General features: G+C 36.1%; 1 protein-coding gene across 4 annotated transcripts in view; it reads right to left on the bottom strand.

Annotated features, from left to right (window-relative positions):
- The window catches only part of MANBA (mannosidase beta), an 89164-nt gene that overhangs the window by 5143 nt on the left and 64451 nt on the right, over nt 1–19570 (bottom strand). For 3 of the 4 annotated variants that reach the window (XM_023531389.1, XM_023531390.1, XM_023531391.1), the window contains 4 exons: nt 15427–15591; nt 3792–3936; nt 985–1127; nt 15–110 (listed from right to left, as the gene is read on the bottom strand). In XM_023531389.1, the coding sequence (XP_023387157.1) occupies nt 15–110; nt 985–1127; nt 3792–3936; nt 15427–15591 (549 nt within the window). The remainder of the gene's footprint in view (nt 1–14; nt 111–984; nt 1128–3791; nt 3937–15426; nt 15592–19570) is intronic. The other variant, XM_011361511.2, reaches the window with a different exon arrangement.

Genomic DNA, 19570 nt, shown 5'->3' with positions numbered 1-19570 from the left:
TGAGACACTGGCTCCTGATAGAGGCGAACAGCCTCCCCTGCTTTTATCACAAAATGTTTGGTTACATGAGAACACAAAGGCTTTAGGGAACTCCATGAGTGGACTCTCACCTACAGAGAAACGAGACAGAACAAAAAAAAAAAAATCTTGGTTACTATTTTTATTTTTAGAGAATAATAGTAGTAATAATCAATGAAAGTCACAATAGCAGGAGTGGCTAAGAGACTATAAAACCTGAGTTTAACCTCAGCCCCATCAAGTACTAGTTATGTACCTAAGCAAGTTACTCAACTTCTCAAAGTCGCCATTTCTTCCTATGTAACATGAGAATAATAAAAGTACTAACTTCACAGGCTGTTGTGAGAACCACATAAAATAATCTATGAGAGGCACAGTTCCCGGGGCATTGTAATTATTCCATAAACATGACCTATTCTCAACGTCCTCCAAATTGTAGCTAACCAAGACTACTTTGAGTTTTTATTCTCTCTTTTTACCTAGCACTGTTTTAAATACAAGTTTATTTTTCTACATATGCATTCTGAATAATTTTACTGATTTATACTTTAACATGCCATTTTTTAAAATTTCTTTTTATAAATTTTAGGCTGTTTCCAGCTTTTTATGATTATAAATCAACTTTCATTTAAGTGGCACTTTTTATTTTTGAAGGTTTATAATTCACTTCCATCTAATTCTTTTATTCACTACCCACAAAATCCTTTAAGAAGATTGGCTGGTATCATTTTACAGATGAGGAAGCTGAATCACCAAGACATCAGGCTTAAGATTACAGACTAAACAGTAAAGTTTTACCCTGAAGTATTCTGACTTCAAGGACAGCCCATTTTCTGCTACAGGCACTAAAAACATTTTGATACAAATTAGTTTCTCTTTTCTTTTTCCCAAAAGAAATAGAACCAAATAACTAATAATCTAAAATTCTCTCATCATAAAAGAGGAAAAAAAAGCCAAGCGACTTACAGTGAGTATCACGGTACAGTCCAAGTGAAAGTCTGATACCCCATAGACGAAAAACACACCTTGATTCTCAAAACCCACAGGCAACAGCGGAGCGAAGAAATGCCGAGCGAAGTAATGCAGCATTTTCCACTTTCCTCCATACTCTAAAAATAGTCAAGAAAGTTAGGAGATGGGCAGGGTCACCAGTCAGTCATCATCCACATGGCCCCCTGTGTGACTTGTCATGATTCTAGAAGCTGAGTGGAGGGGGAGGAGACAAAACATGGGTGGGAACCCATGTTCATTGAGGGCTCTGAACATTTTGGACATTACCTCATGTCATCCTCACATCTGATGGAGACAGGCATTAACATCCCGCTTTTCAAGGGAGGAAGCAGAGGCTCAAGCAGTTAAGTCAATCATGCCACAGGTAGTATTTGGAACCCAGACCTGACTCCCAGCTAGCACTTTCTCACATGCTATTCTGCTTCCAGAAGCTCAATGTCCCAACACTCCTTTTTGTTGTGTATACATGAAGAAGGAAATCAGTAGCACTGGCAGTGAATGCCTGTTACAAATATTCATTTGTAAGAGTGATTAGAGCTCAAAGTCTCCCTTTCCTCTAGGCACAAGTCCTCTGAGCGGAACAAAATGACCGTGATCACTAATATGGCTGGCAAGTTCAGACTGGAGGAGAATATCCACACTGATGACAATTAATGACAGTTCCTCAAATACAACTAGAAGCTGTAGAAAATCTGTCGAATTCTGTGCCCTGTTGCATGGGCATTGTCTAGTATGCTAAACCCACAAACTAAAAATATTTCCACATGCCTCTAATTCAAACAGAAGATCCTACCCCACAAAGCACTGTATCACCAAACAACTTCTGAGAGAGAGAAACTACAGAATTCAGAATGTAAAGTTGAGATAGAACTAATTTTTAAGGTTTTGCAAAATTTCAGCTTTCAGCATTTCAATCTCAACTCTTAGTAGTTCCCCTTAAAAACAACAACAATGGGGGAAGGGTAGAGAGGCCTTTCCTATTAGATTTATAGAATGAACTAGAACTTATGTTTGGAAAGTTTTCCATAAATAGAAGGTGGCTCATAACTGAAGTAACTTACATACTCTCATGTGTGCTATCCATTACAGGAAAAAGATTTCAAATGTGTAGCTCCATTGGTCAAGGCCACACATAGACTACACTCAAGACAACAGTAATGAAGCAGAATATCTCACTTGTAAACACCCTAGTTACTTATCAGTGACAAAGCATGGATAGCAGCATAATACTCTGCATAACCAACTAAAATACTATGCAAAATCTGGCTTTGCCATTAGCTCTGTAATTGTTTAAGTTTATGAGCCAAGTAAACTGCCCAGTAGATTTCTGTATTTGCAAAATTATAACTCCAAACAAGACTAGTTTTTTTTTTTTAAGAAATATATAAGAATCCAAAGAGTCCAAATAGCTACCGATCCCTTTAAAGTATCACCATTTCAGATGGTAAGAGGTGACATATACCTCCCCTACCTGCACATACTATAATACTAGATTTATTGAGCCAATTAAGAGAATTAAACAGAGGCTAAGAGACTGTCCAAAGCAGGACAAGACATAGCATAACTTGTCACAGCTTCTCCCTGGGACCTAATTTGCCTAACAGATATAAGGAGATGGTGACCCTGTCCACAGAGGCCCCACAAGAGTTTAGAAGACAGACCAAGTTTTGCTCTGCCATCAGACTCCTATACTTGGATTTACCCACCCTCTCTGAAGAACTCGTTCAAATAATCTGCAGTCATTTCAGAGAAGTTTTAAAATTTGGGCTCTCCCATTTCTTGAACCAAAGTTAGCCTCAGAAGTCCACAACCTCGTCCTCAGGCAGAGACCAGGGTTAGCATCCACGTGTCTTTGAACAATATCTCTTTGTCCGGTGTTTAGTGTTCCAGAAGGCTACTTCCCCACAGTCTACCCCTGATTCTCATCCAATACCCTTCTATCTAGTTAGTGTTGATAAAGAGTTTGGCCAGAGAAACTTGATCAAATACTAGCTTCCTTCAAGAGGGGACCTGGCACTAGTCAAAGGCTGCAGTGAACAGCCTTTGGATTTGCATCCAGTTTAAGAGCCTCAGCCAGAAACATGACCTTTTTACTTTTACAAGCTTGCTTCATTTTTGACCCAAAATTTTTCTGTATATTATTAACTGAACTTTGCTTGAAACCATCTCTGGTAAAGGTTGAAGATTTATTATTACTCCTTAATTTTTTAAATGTATCAAAATAGAATAATTGAAACTGTAAGTGCCATGCCAGTCACCTCGCCTGTTGCTAGTTGAACTGGTTCAACTTAGAATCTTCCTACTTGGATTTCTGACTCTACTAGCTTTCCCCCAAGAGATAAATAGAGCAAAATAAACAGGACTTCATGGATGTAAAAGGGAGTCAGGGAAAGTGACATTTTAACACTTAGAAGGGCCAACCTTCCATGTGGCTGAATTCTCCTAAACAGAAAGGAATCTTAATGCTCCTGTTGCCCTGGAAATTCCTCTTAAATAAATTCAAATCGAAACAATAATCATAAGACACGTGGCTGAGGTCCCTGTGCATAAATGCCTTGGCCTGCTCTGTGACTCTGCACAGCACAGAACTCTAACGAGGCTGCCTCTAAGGCCCCTGGAAGGGCTGATGGTGGGTTGCGGGAGCGGAGGTGGTTTCTAGACAAGCTACTGGCGAACCTCCTCTCTACCTCTGTTCTTTCTCAGTGCCTCTCCCCACAGGTATTACTTTCTCTCTAACACACAAAGAATGCTGAAACACTTACCTAGAGAGGCCCAGGAAGGAGCCTGCCAGATGTCATTCAACTGCCAATACAGTGCCCCCATGGTGTGCCCTTGTCTGTTCACTATCTCGCTGCGACTGCGGCGGTAGAATTCAGTTTCTGTTTTGACACACTGGGCCTGCATCACCTGATTCGTGGAGAAACATTAAAACACAGGTGTTATTGTTTGATGTAAGCTGTCCGGATCTGAGAAAATGACAGGACTTGAGGGGTATTTTTTCAAGCAAGTTGGATAAATTGGGAATTTGATTAGCATTATATATTCCATTATTATACTGGATCTGGAACTAGCCTCTTAGCTTGAGAGAAGCTGTTGTCTATAAGAGCTGGTTTGCTTTAGAGGCTTGCTGTTTGATTTATTATAACAATGGGCGATCAAGAAAACAGGACGGTGTAAAAGGTTCTTTGCTGATGACAGCGTAGGCAATGACAGGAAATGACTTGTTCTGGATCAAATGCTATATGTAGTCAAACGCTAAGTTTTTTGCAGTGATGAACCTTTTCATTAAGTTTTATTAGAAAAAAATTCTATGGGAAAAATAACTTTATTATGAGTCTGATATTGTCTAATCCCTAACTTCTTTTTTCTAGTCAAGCAATTGTTTTTATATCATAACTGTTAATAATGTAAAATTTCTTATGACTGCAATTTCTTCATTATAGCAGAATAGATAGCAAATTGCGGCAATGAGAAAAGTGAATTTAGTTCTTGTTTAAAAGGCACTAAAGAACGTAATACAAGGCCCTTAATTATTGTCATCGTCACTGAAAAATCAGTCTCTTTTATTGCTGTTGTTACTGAAGCTGTGTGTCACATGTCCTTAGCTTGGAGTCGTAGTTAGGAGAGGCTCATGGATGAGAGATCATTAGGAGAGGTCACCAAGGAGAACCTGGAGAAATGGTCAGAGCTGCAAGGATTCCTCAGAGAAAAAGACGGCCTTGGAGCAGGGTCTGGATTTTCCCAGAAAAAGAAAAAAAAAAAAAATGCATGTATGGCCACTAGAAGACTAAGCTCAGATGCTTACCTATAAAGCTGGAAAAGTTCTGATAAAGGTAGGATCTGAAGATAGAGGTAGGCAGGCTAGTGAGGAAGTCATAGATGAAATTATGACTTAAATGAAGCAGAGCCATAAAATTCCAGAAGGGTAACACAAGGAGAAATCATGGTCATTCAATAAATATTAATAAGCACCTACAGTATGTGTTACATGGTGGCGATGGTAAGCTCCTCTGCCGGCAAAGACAGATACAGCCCATCCTCATGGAACTTATTGGCTTGTGTACAAGATAGGCCTAATCAAAGATTCACACAAATGAATGTTAACTTTAAACAGGAAAAGTGCTAAGAAGGAGAGGTGTACAATGTTAGGAGCTTGGACAGTAGAGACAATGGGCTTAGCTGACGGGTGAAGATTGTCCTCAAAGAAGAGCAGAGAGAGCAGGACCTTGCAGCCAGAGAGGACAACATGTGGTGAGAGGAGAATGCACAGGTGAAGAACTACAAGGCCAAGGTGGGGGAGCACAGAGAGCTGGGAATGATGGGAGAGAGGCCGGCAAGATGGAAGGGGCAGACCTGGGAAGGTTTTGGTGCACAGCCTAAAGGCAACTGGAATCACAGGAAGCTTTCATGCTAAAGGATGAAGTGACCAGATTTGTATTTCCATAAGACAACTCTGACTACTAAAGGCAGAACGGCCACAGTAGATATAAGGAGACCATTTAGACAGCTCTTACAATCTTCCAAGCAAGAGATAATGTTAGCTCTGAGCAGATAAAGAAATTCCCTTCTCATTCAGGAACCAAACCACTGGGACTACAGCAATGACTACAGGCAAATATGCTCTAAAGAAAGTAAGAATCTCACCAACAGAGCAGCACTGGTGTCAATTCGAAATGACCGTGGATGCAGTCTGAATATTTTCATCTAACACTGAGTCAGAGGGAATGAAACAGAAAAAGAGACCTAAGAATTCTGATTGTCAGTCAGGCTAATCTGCAATTAGACTCAGCATCTGTGGCCAAATCCCTTATAAAAATAACAGTCCTGCTTGAACTAAAACCGAAGAAGAAAGATATTTATCTACTTCTAGGCCTGGATTGTTAGGCACAGAGAAATTAAGTCCTTTGAGTAAGCATTCATAGGTTTGTTGAGTTATTGTGCAAAATCAGTGTTGTGGAGCAACTTCTAGAAAGTTCAGTGAAGATGAAGCAGTCAAGAAATGAATATATGCCCACTAGAAGATCTTAGCCCACATCAACACAGAAAGTAATCTTTACCTTTGTTTAAAAGAGTTGATAATCTGAACTCATTTAAATCACCCTGAGCTTCAAATAAATACTCCCACTAACCAAGCTTAAATTGGCCTTTGGGCACAAAACTCAAGCCAGCCACAGTCCTTGCCGCTGCAGCACACATACCTGAGGCCAGAACAACCAGAAATCTCTGTTCTTGTCCTGAGATTCCTGAAAAATCAGCCATTGCTTTCTGGGCTGTGTGAAAAGGGATCACAAGAGGAGGCCTGAGGAGGTCCTCGTCACACCAATGCTTAACAACAGGTAGAGAGGGATTCCAGTCACCCTAGACAGCCCAGGAGATGCTGCTGGCCCAGCACAGGCCAAGTTCAGGCACCAAATGGCAATCACCACAGACACCCCACTCCGGGTGCCGGCCCGCATTCTGGAACTCCCAGGACCTGAAGTATTCTCAAAGTCTGGCCCTCTCCTCATATAGCCAAGGAGCCAAAGAACCTGCAACACTTCAACATTACCCCCAGGAACTTGGCTCAGCATCCACTCACGAGTGTACGGGAAGAGGGGTATCCCAAACTCAAGAAGTTAGGAACTGGAAATGCTCTCCTTGGATCCAGATTTATAAAGTAGGGTGAATAGGGAAAAAGTAAAAACCAGAATTCTGAGGTAGGAACAAAATACTAACATATAACTGAGTAGGAAATAGTCACATTCGTGCTTCTTTAGATTCAATCCAGAGGACAACTCGATACATTACTGATGTTCTTGGTAGAGGTGACCTGCATTTTCTTTTCCTTCATGGTTAATTTAAGCTTCTTTTCAGGAAAAAAAAAAAATCTGATGAGTGTCTATTTACATCACCTTAAATTCTTTTCCAGCCTTCGTTAACATATATTACAACATATATATTTGTAATTTTGTGTTCTACTCTTACTTAATTTTCACATATGTACATTTCCATGAGCTGGCACTTTCTATATATCTCTGTGCTTTGAGTGGTTATATAGTTATATCACTTTTGATTAATCTTTCTCCAATTATTAGGCATTTCAACGGTTTCGGTTTTTTTTTTAATACAAGAGTTAAGAACAGTTTGTTCTAATTAATTTCTTCGCTTCTTGCATTGCTTCTTTTGGTGATAATATATGATAAATTTCAAAGTTTTTGTTGCATATGACTATATTATAAACCAGTCAAGAGTTTGCCATGAACTGGTGGCCTCCATGCTGAACTCAGCTCCACGCAGGTTTCAACTGGGCCACACAGCGGGTGTTGTTTGTTTTTTTGTTTATGTTGTCATTGTTTAATGTCTTAAGTCAGGGCCTCCACATTCCATTTTGCCACGACTCCCAATAATCATACTCTCATCTATTTAAATCACCTGCCTGTTCCCTATAAACATTTGAGTTTTTAGTCCCCAAACTATTCCAATTTTCAGAACTACCTGCAAGATATGTTTATTTCAGTATATCTATTCCAACAAGTTCCTCACTGTAATTTACCTTTTCTGGCTTAATAGGTAAATATTAATAATCCTTTAAATTTTTTAATCTTAAATTTTTTTAAAATCAAGTAGAACTCCTTACCCTTGCTAGCAATGAAAGGAAAAGAGCACAAGGCAAGCTCTAACTAGCAGCCTATCACACTGAACTTAGTGTGACGGCGGGTAACTGAGATTCCTGAGTGCTCCCGGTTCTGCATGATGCAGTACATGCCATAGACAGATGGTGCCAATCCAACAGCATGGATTTGCGTTTACCCAAACCAGTGGGTGCCCCCGTCAGGGCTAATGAATGACACATTTGTTCATAAAAATGCAGAAGGCCATTGCCCACTATCCTTCTCAAAAGAATGTTGTACAATCCTAGTCCTCTGGAATATCTCTACAATCGCCTCTTTCAACCTTTAAAAATTGTACCTATATTTATACTCTCATGCCCACTTTCCTAAAGAGGGCAATCTTTACATATTAGAAGGATAAATGCTTAGTCACTTCCAAGGTTACTCAGTCCCATTGTTAGCAGACAAATCTTATTTCAGTTTCAAAAATATGCCTATTTTCAGCAGCTTGCCTGATTACACTTATGAAATCAGTCTCCTTAGAGAAACAGATGGTATGGTAAAAAGAAATTGGACCAGAACGCCAAGACCTAAGGTTCTAATTCCAGCTTTGCCCCTGTGATGGAGGTTGCTAGCTGTCTACAAAAACCTATCATCCCCTTCCTGCACAGTGACAGAGTCGTAGCTGGGCTCTATTCTTGGAACTAGGAGTAGTCATGTGTCTAAGTTCTCCTGAAAGACGTGATTTATATTCTTTATTTACTTAAAGTTATCCTGACAATAAGAATCTTCCAATAAAGCCATTTTTCAAACTAAGGTATAATTCACACCATGTAATTCACCCTTTTAGAGTTTTACAATTCATTGGTTTTTAGTATAGATATAGGTTGTATACTACCTAATTCCAGAATATTTTCATCACCCCCCAAAAAAACACTGCACTGGTTAATAGTTACTCCTTATTCTTCCCTTTCCTCTGCTTCTGAAAACAACTAATCTGCTTTCTGTCTTTATGGATTTGCCTACTCTGGATATTTCATAAAAGCGGAATATGTAATATGTGGCCTTTTGTGACTGGCTTTCTTCACTTATCATATTTTCAAGGTTCATCCACGGTGCAGCATGTATCAGTAATTCATTCCTTTTTATTTCTGGATAATATTTCATTGTATGGATATACCACATTTTGTTTATCCATTCATTAGGTGATAAACATTTGGACTATTTTAACATTTTGGCTATTATGAAAAATGCGGCTATGAACATTTGTGCACAAGTTTTCATGTCAACATACGTTTTCTATTTTCTTGGATATATATCTAAGAATAGAATTTCTGGGTCCTCTGGTGACTCTATGTTTAACTCTGAAAACTGAAAAACTTGTCCACAGCAATTGTACAATTTTGCATTCCCACCGGCAACCCATGAGGGTTCCCATTTCTCCACATCCTTGCGATGATGTGTGAACTTGGCTGGGTCAAGAGATGCCCAAATAGCTGGTAAAACATTATCTTTAGGTATGTCTATGAGGATGTTTCTGATGATTTGGTGGACTGAGTAAAGATCCGTCCTCACCTATGTGGGTGGGTATCATCCAAATGGCTGAGGGTCTGAATAAAAAAGGCAGAAGAAGGGTGAATTCTTTCTCTCTTTTTGAATTGGGACATCCATCTTCTTCTGCCTTTAGACATTGGAACTCCCGGTTCTCAGGCCTTCAGTACTTAAAACCAGTGGCCCCTTCAGTTCTCAGGCCTTTAGACTCAAACTGAATTACACGTCCAGCTTTCCTTGTTTTCTGTCTTACAAATGGAAGACTGTAGAACTTCCTGGCCTCCACAACTATGTGAGCCAATTCCTACAATAAGTCGCTCTCTCTATTTCTTTAATTTCCTTCAACAATGTTTTGTAGTTTTCAGTATGCAGGTCGTTCATCTCTTTAGTTAAATAATTTTCAAAGTATTTTACTCTTTTTAATACTATTGTAAATCGTATTGTTCAATTTCATTTTCAAGTTGTCGTTCCTTAAAATCCAATTGATATCTGCATATTGATGTTATATCTTGCAAAGTCGCTGAATTAATTTATTAGCTCTAATAGATTTTTAGGTGGATTTTTTTATGGTTTTCTATATAAAAGATCATGTCATCTGTACACAGAGATAGTTTTCCTTCTTTATTTCCAATTAGGGTGTCTTTTATTTTGTTGTCTTGCCTAATTGTCCTGGCTAGAATTTCCAGTACAATGTTGAATAGAATTGGCAAGAGCATGCATCCTTGTCTTTTTCTCAATCTTAGGGAAAAAATTCTCTGTCAATCACTATTAAATATGATATTAGCTATGGGTTCTTCAAAGATGCTCTCTAACAGAAGAATCTCCCTTCTACATTTAGGTCGTTGAATTTTTTTTATCATGAAAGGGTGTTGGATTTTGTCTAATGCTTTTTCTTCATCTATTGAGATGATTAAATGGCTATTTTTCCTTTATTCTATTAATATGGTGTATTACATTGATGGACTTTTATATGATGAACCAATGTTGCATTCCTGGGATAAATTCCAGTTGATTATCGTGAATAAAATTTTTTACGTGCTACTGGATTTGGATTGCTAGTATTTTGTTGAAGATTTTTTTTCTATCTATAGTCATAAGGGATATTGATCTAGTTTGCTTTCCTTGATATGTCTTTGGTTTTGGTATCAGGATAATAATGGCTTAAAAAGAAGAATTAGGAACTAGTTTCCCCTCTTCTCTATTTTGGAAGAGTTTGTGAAAGATTGGTGTTTATTCTTCTTCAAATGTTTTTTAGATTTCACTAGTGAAGCCGTGTTTATAGAGGGAAGTTTTTTGATTATTAATTCAATCTCTTTAGTTGTAATAGTTTTACTCAGATCTTCTATTTCTTCTTGAGCTTTTCTAGGAATGTGTGCATTTCACTAGGTTATATGACTTATTGTCATACAATGGTTTGTAGTATTCTCTTATCACCCTGTTTATTTCTACAAAGTCAATAGTAACATTCCCTTTTTCATTCCTGATTTAGTAATTTGTGTCTTTTCTCTGTTTTCTTGGCGAAGCTAGCTACAGGTTTTTCAATTTTGCTGATCTTCTCAGAGAACTAACTATTGATTTCGTTGATTTTCTCTATTGTTCCAATAAAGTCTTTTTTTAAATGCTGAATTTCTGATGTCTGCTTTACTTAACTGCTGAAAATTTACGTTATAATTTACCAAACACTTCAGTAGCTACAAAATTCCCCTTACCAAAATCATGAACGGAAAAGAAACTGTAAAGGGATACAATATTATAGTTCAAAAAGCAGAAGCCCGCTCCATTCATTGCCCTGGCAACTTGGGCAAAATTATTAGCTTTTCTGAGCCTCTGTTTCTTCACATATAAAATGGAAATAATAACACAGATGTCTGCAAATGTTGTTAGAATTATATGAGAAGGTACAGAAAGCACCTCATGGTCCAGGGCCAGGCATTTAGTAGACAACCAAAGAATGCTGACTGTCTGCCTGACTGTTAAATTACATAATGCACATAAATATCCCCTCCTTCATCCACCTTATCCCCACCTGAACAGCTCAGCATGGCCTGGATCGTCTAGCACATCTCAGTGCTGCCTACCAAACAAACGATGTTCCAGGGTAGCAGGTGTCATCAAACACTCAGAGAGATTTCCACTCATGCTTTCTCCTAAGAGTTTTACACTTCTAACTTTTACATGTGCCTGAGGCACAGCCTGCCTTTTTTCTCAATTCTTGTGATCGAGTTACTTTCAATATGAGAAAATAAAATGAACCCCTAAAGAATATGAATTTCTCAAGGATATCCCTAAGCATCTAACCCTCACTACATGCTCAATCAGTATGTGAAGAATAAACGATAGCACTAGAAAGGGCTATAAGCTAAGGGGTTAGTAAAGATTGTCACTAGCCCAGTTTCCCCTCTAAGTGACTAGTAAGAGGCCATGCTGGCAGAGTAAGTCACTTAACAGTTAGTTTATATATTTCAGTGTAGACAGTCCTCAACTAAACAGTGAGGTATGTGTGACATGGCTTAAGAGGGTGTGCCTGGAAATGTAGGCTATGAAGAGGGTGTGCCTGGGAATGTAGGCTATGTGGAATACAATACAATAGGATAAAGTAAGAGAATAAAAGGCAAGGCAAGATTATTTTGGAATATTAGAAGAATTAAAGGCTAAGAGCCTACAGGGATACTTTTGCAGTTATAAGATAAAGAGAAGGTAGGGACGGATCTAAATGTGAAGAAATTTAATGTACAGCTTTCTCAGCCAAGATTTTTCTGAAAGCTGGGGAAAAAAAAAAAAAAAACACTTAATAGGATAACCTGAAAAGTGGCACACAGGCAAGTACCCTGTTCTTCAAAATAGTTTGATAGACTATGAGAAAAAGAACAGTGGGTGGGAATGAGAACAGAGAAAATGGACCAAAGAAAGGTTTTATACAGATTAAAGATGACTGTTCTATAATCAAAGTAGCAAGGGAGGAAAAAAAACTTTTTACCCTAACATTTCCTATTTGTAATTCAGTCAAGAAAAGCCAACCCTTAAACCAAAAAAATCCTAATTCTGATTTCCTTCATCTCAGATCCCTTCTGGTATATCAGAAAATCCCAAGGTAGAACCAACAAGGACAAGTCCAATTGTGAGCCAACACCTAATAGGACACTAGCACTAAATTATCAGACAAAAAACATCACCAACGAAAATCAGAAACAAATAATTCTACCTGTCCACCCACACTTCTTCACTAGGTACCTCTAATGCTAATAAGTTCAGAAAGAACAATTATATGTCAGTTCTCCGAATGTGGTTTTGAGGAAATAGAATAAAGTAACAGTCATAAAATGAACAGCTGGGAGGAGGAAAGCCAGCCTGAAAAACAACAGCTGAAAAGTTTCACGCAAATGCACACACACACCACATACAAATAAGGATCATCCAGTTTCACAACCCAAATGGATACAGTTTTATATAATATTGGTGATGAAAAGCTATAAGGATGAACTGTAGCACTTTAAAAGGGAGAGATATCAACATTATCTTTAAACTTGGGTTCTATGAGGTAAGTTCATAAATTACATATTATGCTGGCAAAACTTCCCTAACTATAAGATTATGGTTGAAACACTGAAATTCTCTTAACCAATTTAGCACCTTCTAAAAAATACTATTCTTTGGCTTACAGTTTTGTGTTTCAGCTTCCATCTGGGTTTTTGTGTTTTATATAGGAGAAAACTGATGAGAGTGAGCATGAGTTTGGATAAAAATTGGTATATTTTTAGGTGTTAAGATGCAAAAATTTCGATGTGATCATGTTTAACAAAAACTTGTAATCTATCTCAGATCAGCTCCGTGATTAGGCTCTTACCGTCTCTCTCAGAACTTGAAACAAGTATGGCAAAAACATCAGATAATTTAGCAGTGACTTTAATATAGTTTTACATAGTTCACAGGTTCATGAAATAAAATAGGCAAATAAAAAAAGTAAAATGGAAAATTAAGATGAAAATATTACCTAAAATTTAGTTCCCTAGTTTCTTAAAAAGTTAGTTCTCACAAACTATCAGTAATTTTACTCATATATTCCTACCTAAGAGAAATGAAAATACATGCACAAAGCTTTGTATGCGAGTATTCAAAGCAGTATTATTCATAAGTCAAAAATTAGTAATAATCCAAATGTCCATCAGCTGATGAATAGATAAATAAAAAATGGTATAATCATATAAAGAATAGTATTTAGTAAGAGGAATAAGATATAGATAAATGCTATAACGTGGAAGAACTTCGAAAACATTATGCTCAGTGAAAGAAGCCAAATGCAAAAGATCACATATTATATGATTACAACTATATGAAATATTGAGTGAAGTAAAATCTATAAAGACAGAAAGCAGATTAATGTTTGCCCGGGGCCAAAGGTGAGAAAGGAGAGTAAGTGCAAATGGGCACGAGGAATCTTTCTGGGGTTTCAAAAATGTTCTAAAATTGGATAACGGTGATAGTTGCAAGACTTGATAAATATAGTAAAAATCACTTAACTCTACACTTAAAATGAGTGAATTGTATGGTATGTAAATTATATCTCAACAGAGATGTTTTCAAAATAGTCTGGGAAGGTGATCATGTAACATTCACAGATCTTAAGTGTACAACTCAGTGACTTTGAACATATTTATATACCCATGTAACCAGCACACAGATCAAGGTATAAAAACTTTTTAGTACTCCAAAAAGTGTCTCTGTACCCCTTCCTAATCATAATTCACTATCCCCCTCCACAAGAGTTGTTACCACAAATTTGCTACATCTTGATTGATTTTGTCTGTATTGGAATTTCAGTGTTTCTTTTGCTCAACATAATATCTGTGAGTTCCATCCAAGTTGATGCTGATATCAGTAGTTCATTCTTTTTTATTGCTGTGAAGTATTCACTGTATAAATATACCACAATTTGTTTATAAAGTTTTCTATTAAAGAACATTTAGGTTGTTTCCAGCTGGGGGCTATTATTATACTTGATCTTAGCCAAAAGGTCAAGAAGCGATGGGGGCTATTATTAATAAAGCTGCTATGAACATTATTTTAGATGTCTGTTGACAGATATATGCACTCATTTTTCTTGAGTACATAGCTAGGAGCAGAAATGCTGATTCGAAGAGGAAGCAAATGTTTTACTTGGGTAGAAACAACTGTAAAAATTTCCAAAGTGGTTAAACACTTTGGAAATTTCCACTCCTACTAACAATGTCTAAAAGATTGACATGACCTCTTCACCAACAGTTGGTAATGTCAATCTTTTTAATTTTAGCCATTGTGCTAAAATTACATTGTGTGTAGAAGTATCCAGGCATGACTTTAAGTGGAATTTTCTTGATTAAGAATGAAATTGAGCTTACTTTCATATACTTAACTGGCCACTTGGACATCTTTGGTGAAGTGACTATTCAAGGTTTTCATCCATTTTTTAATAGGTTATATCTGCCTTTTTCTTATTGCTTTATAGAAATTTTTATTTTGTATAAATCTTTTTTCAGATATATGTACTACAAATATTATTCCCCAATCCGTGGCTTGCCTTTTCTCTGTCTAAATGGTGCCATTGATATACAAAAGTCTATGATGTTAATGAAGTCCAATTTACCATTATTTTCTTTCATAGAGTTTTTTTATGTCCTGTTTAAGAAATGTTTGCCTATGCCAAGGTAATGAAGATATTCTCCTATAAGTATTCTCCTAGAAGATTTATAGCACTACCTTTCATGACTGAATCTTTAGTCATTGATAAAGTTAATTTCTGTATCTGGAGTTAGAGTCATAGTTCATTTATTACCCCATAAAGATTCCCACTTGATACAGCACTGCTCAGTGATAAGACTATCCATTCCCACAGGATTACAGTGGCATCATGGCCATAAGTCAGGTAACTATACCACACATGAATCTGTTTCTGTACTCTATTGTATTCCATTGTTCCATTTTATCCTTAGGAAATGTTACTGTTTTAATTACTGGACCATTATAATAATTTTGAGCGAGGGAATATTTTAATGCACAATTTGTTGTAGCACTTTATGAGCTGTTCTTGTAAGAGAGACAAACACTAAAAATTAACTGTTTCAAGTCTTATATGTTATCATACATCTATTTTGAAGAAGATAAATTCCTTAATCAGTAAAATAAAAACCAAATTGTTTTCACCACATAAAGTTTACAAAATCTACATGATCTTTTATGTTAACTGCACAAGACTGTTAACTCCAGAATGAAAATGCCTTACCTGAGTAAGGTAAATGGTATCTTTGAATGCACGTAATGGATCTGTGCTTTGCGGTAGTTTGAAATGAAGTTCAGCCTGAAGAAGCATTTCATTGTTACCATTTTCATGATGTTGTCGATGAAGTGAAAACCTGCTTTTGTAAGACCAGTCTTCCTCAGTTGAAACCTTTTGAATAAAGAATAAGAGGTACAAATTGGAAAGCTGGGAGTAAAGCTACTTTTCTACACATTTCTGACAAACATGAAAAGTATTCTACACACTGGAAAAAAGCTCAAGGTTTGCTCGGCAACTCCAGTTTCACCAATGTTTTTGCCATCACATTTGTTATTGGTGAAAGACCACACTTGTGCCAAGTTGAATCACAAAACCAGGATTCGACACCTGTACCTTCCCTTATTCAAACCTAGAAAGTTACATTTTGATAATTCCATGAAAAGTCTTACCTTACCAAAATATTATTCTTTTTTAAAAAACATTAGTTATATTTATTTTTAAATGTCATTTTATCTGCTTAAGTAGATAAATGGTCAAAACTGAATAATGGACTGAAATCAACATTCTGTTAAAACTGTCAATTCTTTAATAGGAACAAAATATCACTATTAAAATAGTAAATGCTTTAGCACTTGCTCATTTGTTTCTCAGTGATTACTAAATATATTCAATATATACATGTTTAATTTTGATTTTGTTCAAGACATAAACCAAACAATGATACTCCTTTCCCCTAATAATAAATCTTTCTTTTTTAAGCTTAGCACAACTTACAGGATCTTCTTTTATCCTTTTACAAGCTATCATCAAGTAGAAAACAAAGTAAAAAAAAAAAATACCACATACATGTTAGTAGTATACCTTTTACAAGGAAAAAAAAAAAAGCAATAATTCTGGCCTCTAAGCCTATGATTTAACATGGTGTCAGCATTTGAGAAAGATATAAAACTGCTAGCTACACCTGAAAACATCAGAGTTTTAATCCAAGTTATACATATTCTACCTACCCTCAAAAAAACCTGAAAATTCAAAAGCTTAATCCCTGTTCATAAAATATGACATAACTCCCAGTAATCAATTAATGCTCAGACAAATCTCCTTAAAAAGAAAAAGTTATTCTTTAGGAATTTATTTATACCAAATATAGGTAATATATATTAGCCATATCTAACATGGAAGTTTTTCAAAATTATATCTATTTTTTGAAACTGTTACCACCAGACAATTTAGAGAACACTAACTACTCCTATTATTTATTTAAAAGAGGTATTAGTATTTACAGTCATCTTTACAGATCTGAGATGCACATACCTTTACCAACAGTCTTCCTTTCTTTTCTATGCATCTTCCTTTTTAAAGTCTGAAACACACCTGTGAATCTCTCAGCCCTCTCTCTGATCAGTAATGATTTGAATGTATCCCATAATAAGTGAACCCGATCTTCTGCTATGTGGGAAGCTTTCTACCTTCTGATAACAACCATTTGGAAGGCATAAATTTCATTTTTTAATGATGTTACCAGAAGGAATTAGAAAGCACCAGGTGAGATTCTAATTGCTTTAAGAATATTAACTCATTAAATTCTCATAATAACCATATGAGTAGGCACTATTATCACCTCATTTTACAGATGAAAAATCCAGGCACAGAGAAGTTAAGTAACTCGCCCAAGATCCAAAACTAATTGGTGCAATCTAGCTCCAGCCTCTAGTTCTTTAAATCTAGATGCAGCTAAAGAAAATAAAACGATCATACAAATCATATTACAAGAATGGCCCTTATGAATAGCAACAATAGCTTACATTTATGGCTCTCAGTATGTGTCAAGAATTGTGCTAAGTGCTTCAATGTATTAATTGACTTAAATTTTACACACGATCACATTCACACATGCACACCTGCATGTGTGGGTACACACACACACACACACACACACACACACACATTCACACACACACTCCTAAAAGGTATTTACTTCTATTCACCCTAATTTATAGATAAGGACACTGAAATTTAAAAAGATTAATTTGTACAAAGCTTTATAGCTACCGTGGAGCAGTTCTAAATTCAAATCCAGATGTTTTATTCCAAAGCCCAAGCTTTTAATCACTGTGCAGTACTGATAACTGCCTGTTGAAAATATGATTAGTATACAAAGAAGTAATGTATCCCAAACTGGAAAGAAACATTTTAATGTTTTTGTTGAATATAAAAGTCAAATTTTTATGTAAAGTTATTCTTTGGGTTCCATTTATTTTCCCAATTACCTATTCAAATCCTCAACTAAGCAATGTAACTTGAAAAGAGGCAATGACTAAATAAAGGGTTCTCTTCATCTTTCCCTGCTCTAAAATCTGGTGTTTAGTATCTTTGAACATCATGAGGCATTTCACAAAAACATGGCAAATCCATTATTTTCAGGAGGTGAATAGAAATGCTTATAGATTTTTATAAATTGTTTAGCAATTTCTAAAACTCACCTTTCTAAAATATAGTGAAAGGAAAATGGTCTGGAGTCTGATAATAAGTTTGGATCCAGATATGTTACTTACTCTCTAGGGACATAAATAGAACTCTCACTCTCCAGTGCCTTGATTTCCTTGGTTTCTCACAATATGGGAATAATAATTTTAAAAAAGGGGTAAAACTAAGTTTATGGCATTACTTATTAAAGTTAAAAATACAATAGAACTTCAATGTGCAGAAGTAAACATCCTTGTGTTTAGGTGGTGAAATTGAGGAAGATTTTGAAACTGTCTTAAAACTTTTTTTGTGGTTACTTTGCATAAGTGGTGGGGGAGGGGGACAAGAACTACACGATCATTTCAATAGATGAAGAAAAAACATCTGACAAAACCCAACACCCTTTCATGATACAAGCACTGAGCAAACTAAGAATAAAGGGGAACTCCCTCAACCTGATAAGGGGCATCTATGAAAAACCTACAGTAAACATCATACAAAACAGTAAGACTGAAAGCTTACTCCCTAAGAAAAGGAATGGGACGAGAATGTCTGTTCTCACCACTTCTATTCTACATTGTACTGGAGGTTCTAGCCAGAGCAATTAGGGAAGAATAGTAAGTAAAAGACATCCAGATTGGAAAGGAAGAAATACAACTACCTCTATCTGCAAATTATATGCTCTTATGTATAGAAAACCCTTTTTAAAAATCACAAAAAAATCTATTAGAGCTAATAAGTGAGTTCTGCAAGGCTGCAGAACGTAAGGTCGATATACAAAAATCAATTGTATCTTTATACACTAGTAATGAACAATCTGAAAATAAAATTAAGAAAATAATTTCATTTACAATAGCAAAAGAATAAAATATTTAGGAATAAACAACCAAAGAAGTACAAGACTTGTACACTAAAAACTACAAAATGGTGTTGAAAAAAATTAAAGAAGACATTACATGTTCATGGATCAGAATACTCAATACTGTTAAGATGGCAATACTTTGCAAACTGATGCTTTTTTGCGGAAATTAGCATGGTGATTCTAAATTCATATGGAAATGCAAAGTACCCAGAACAGTCAAAAGAATCTTAAAAAGAAGAACAAAGTTGGTGGACTCACACTTCCTGCTTTCAAAACTTACACAAAGCTACAGTAATCATGACAGTGCATTCTGGCATAAAATAGACATGACATACAGACCAATGAAATAGAACTGAGAATCCCGAAATAAATCTTAACACTTATAGTCAATTGATCTTTGATAATGAGGTAAAGAATAATGTTTTCAGTAAATGGTGTTAAGACATCCACATGCAAAAGAATGAACCTGGATACCCGCCTCACACCATATAGAATAACTAATTCGAAATAGATCATAGACCTAAATTTAAGAGCTAGAACTAGAAGACAAAGCTGTTATAAACCTTTGTGACTAGGTCAGGTAACGCTTTCTTAGATACAACACCAAAAGCACTGAGATTAAAAAGAAGATTAATAAAAGAAGATTAATAAGAAGATTAATAACTTCATCAAAATTAAAAATATTTGTGTTTTCAATGATACCATCAAGTAAGTAAAAAGACAACCCAAAAATTGGGAGACAATATTTGCAAATTACATAATTGATAAACGACATATCTAGAATATATATGGACATATCTGGATATGTTCTTTATCAGATATATG

The sequence above is a fragment of the Pteropus vampyrus genome, unplaced genomic scaffold (assembly GCF_000151845.1).
Source record: "Pteropus vampyrus isolate Shadow unplaced genomic scaffold, Pvam_2.0 Scaffold67, whole genome shotgun sequence".
NCBI lineage: Eukaryota > Metazoa > Chordata > Mammalia > Chiroptera > Pteropodidae > Pteropus > Pteropus vampyrus.
This window is presented reverse-complemented; position numbering and strand designations above follow the sequence as displayed.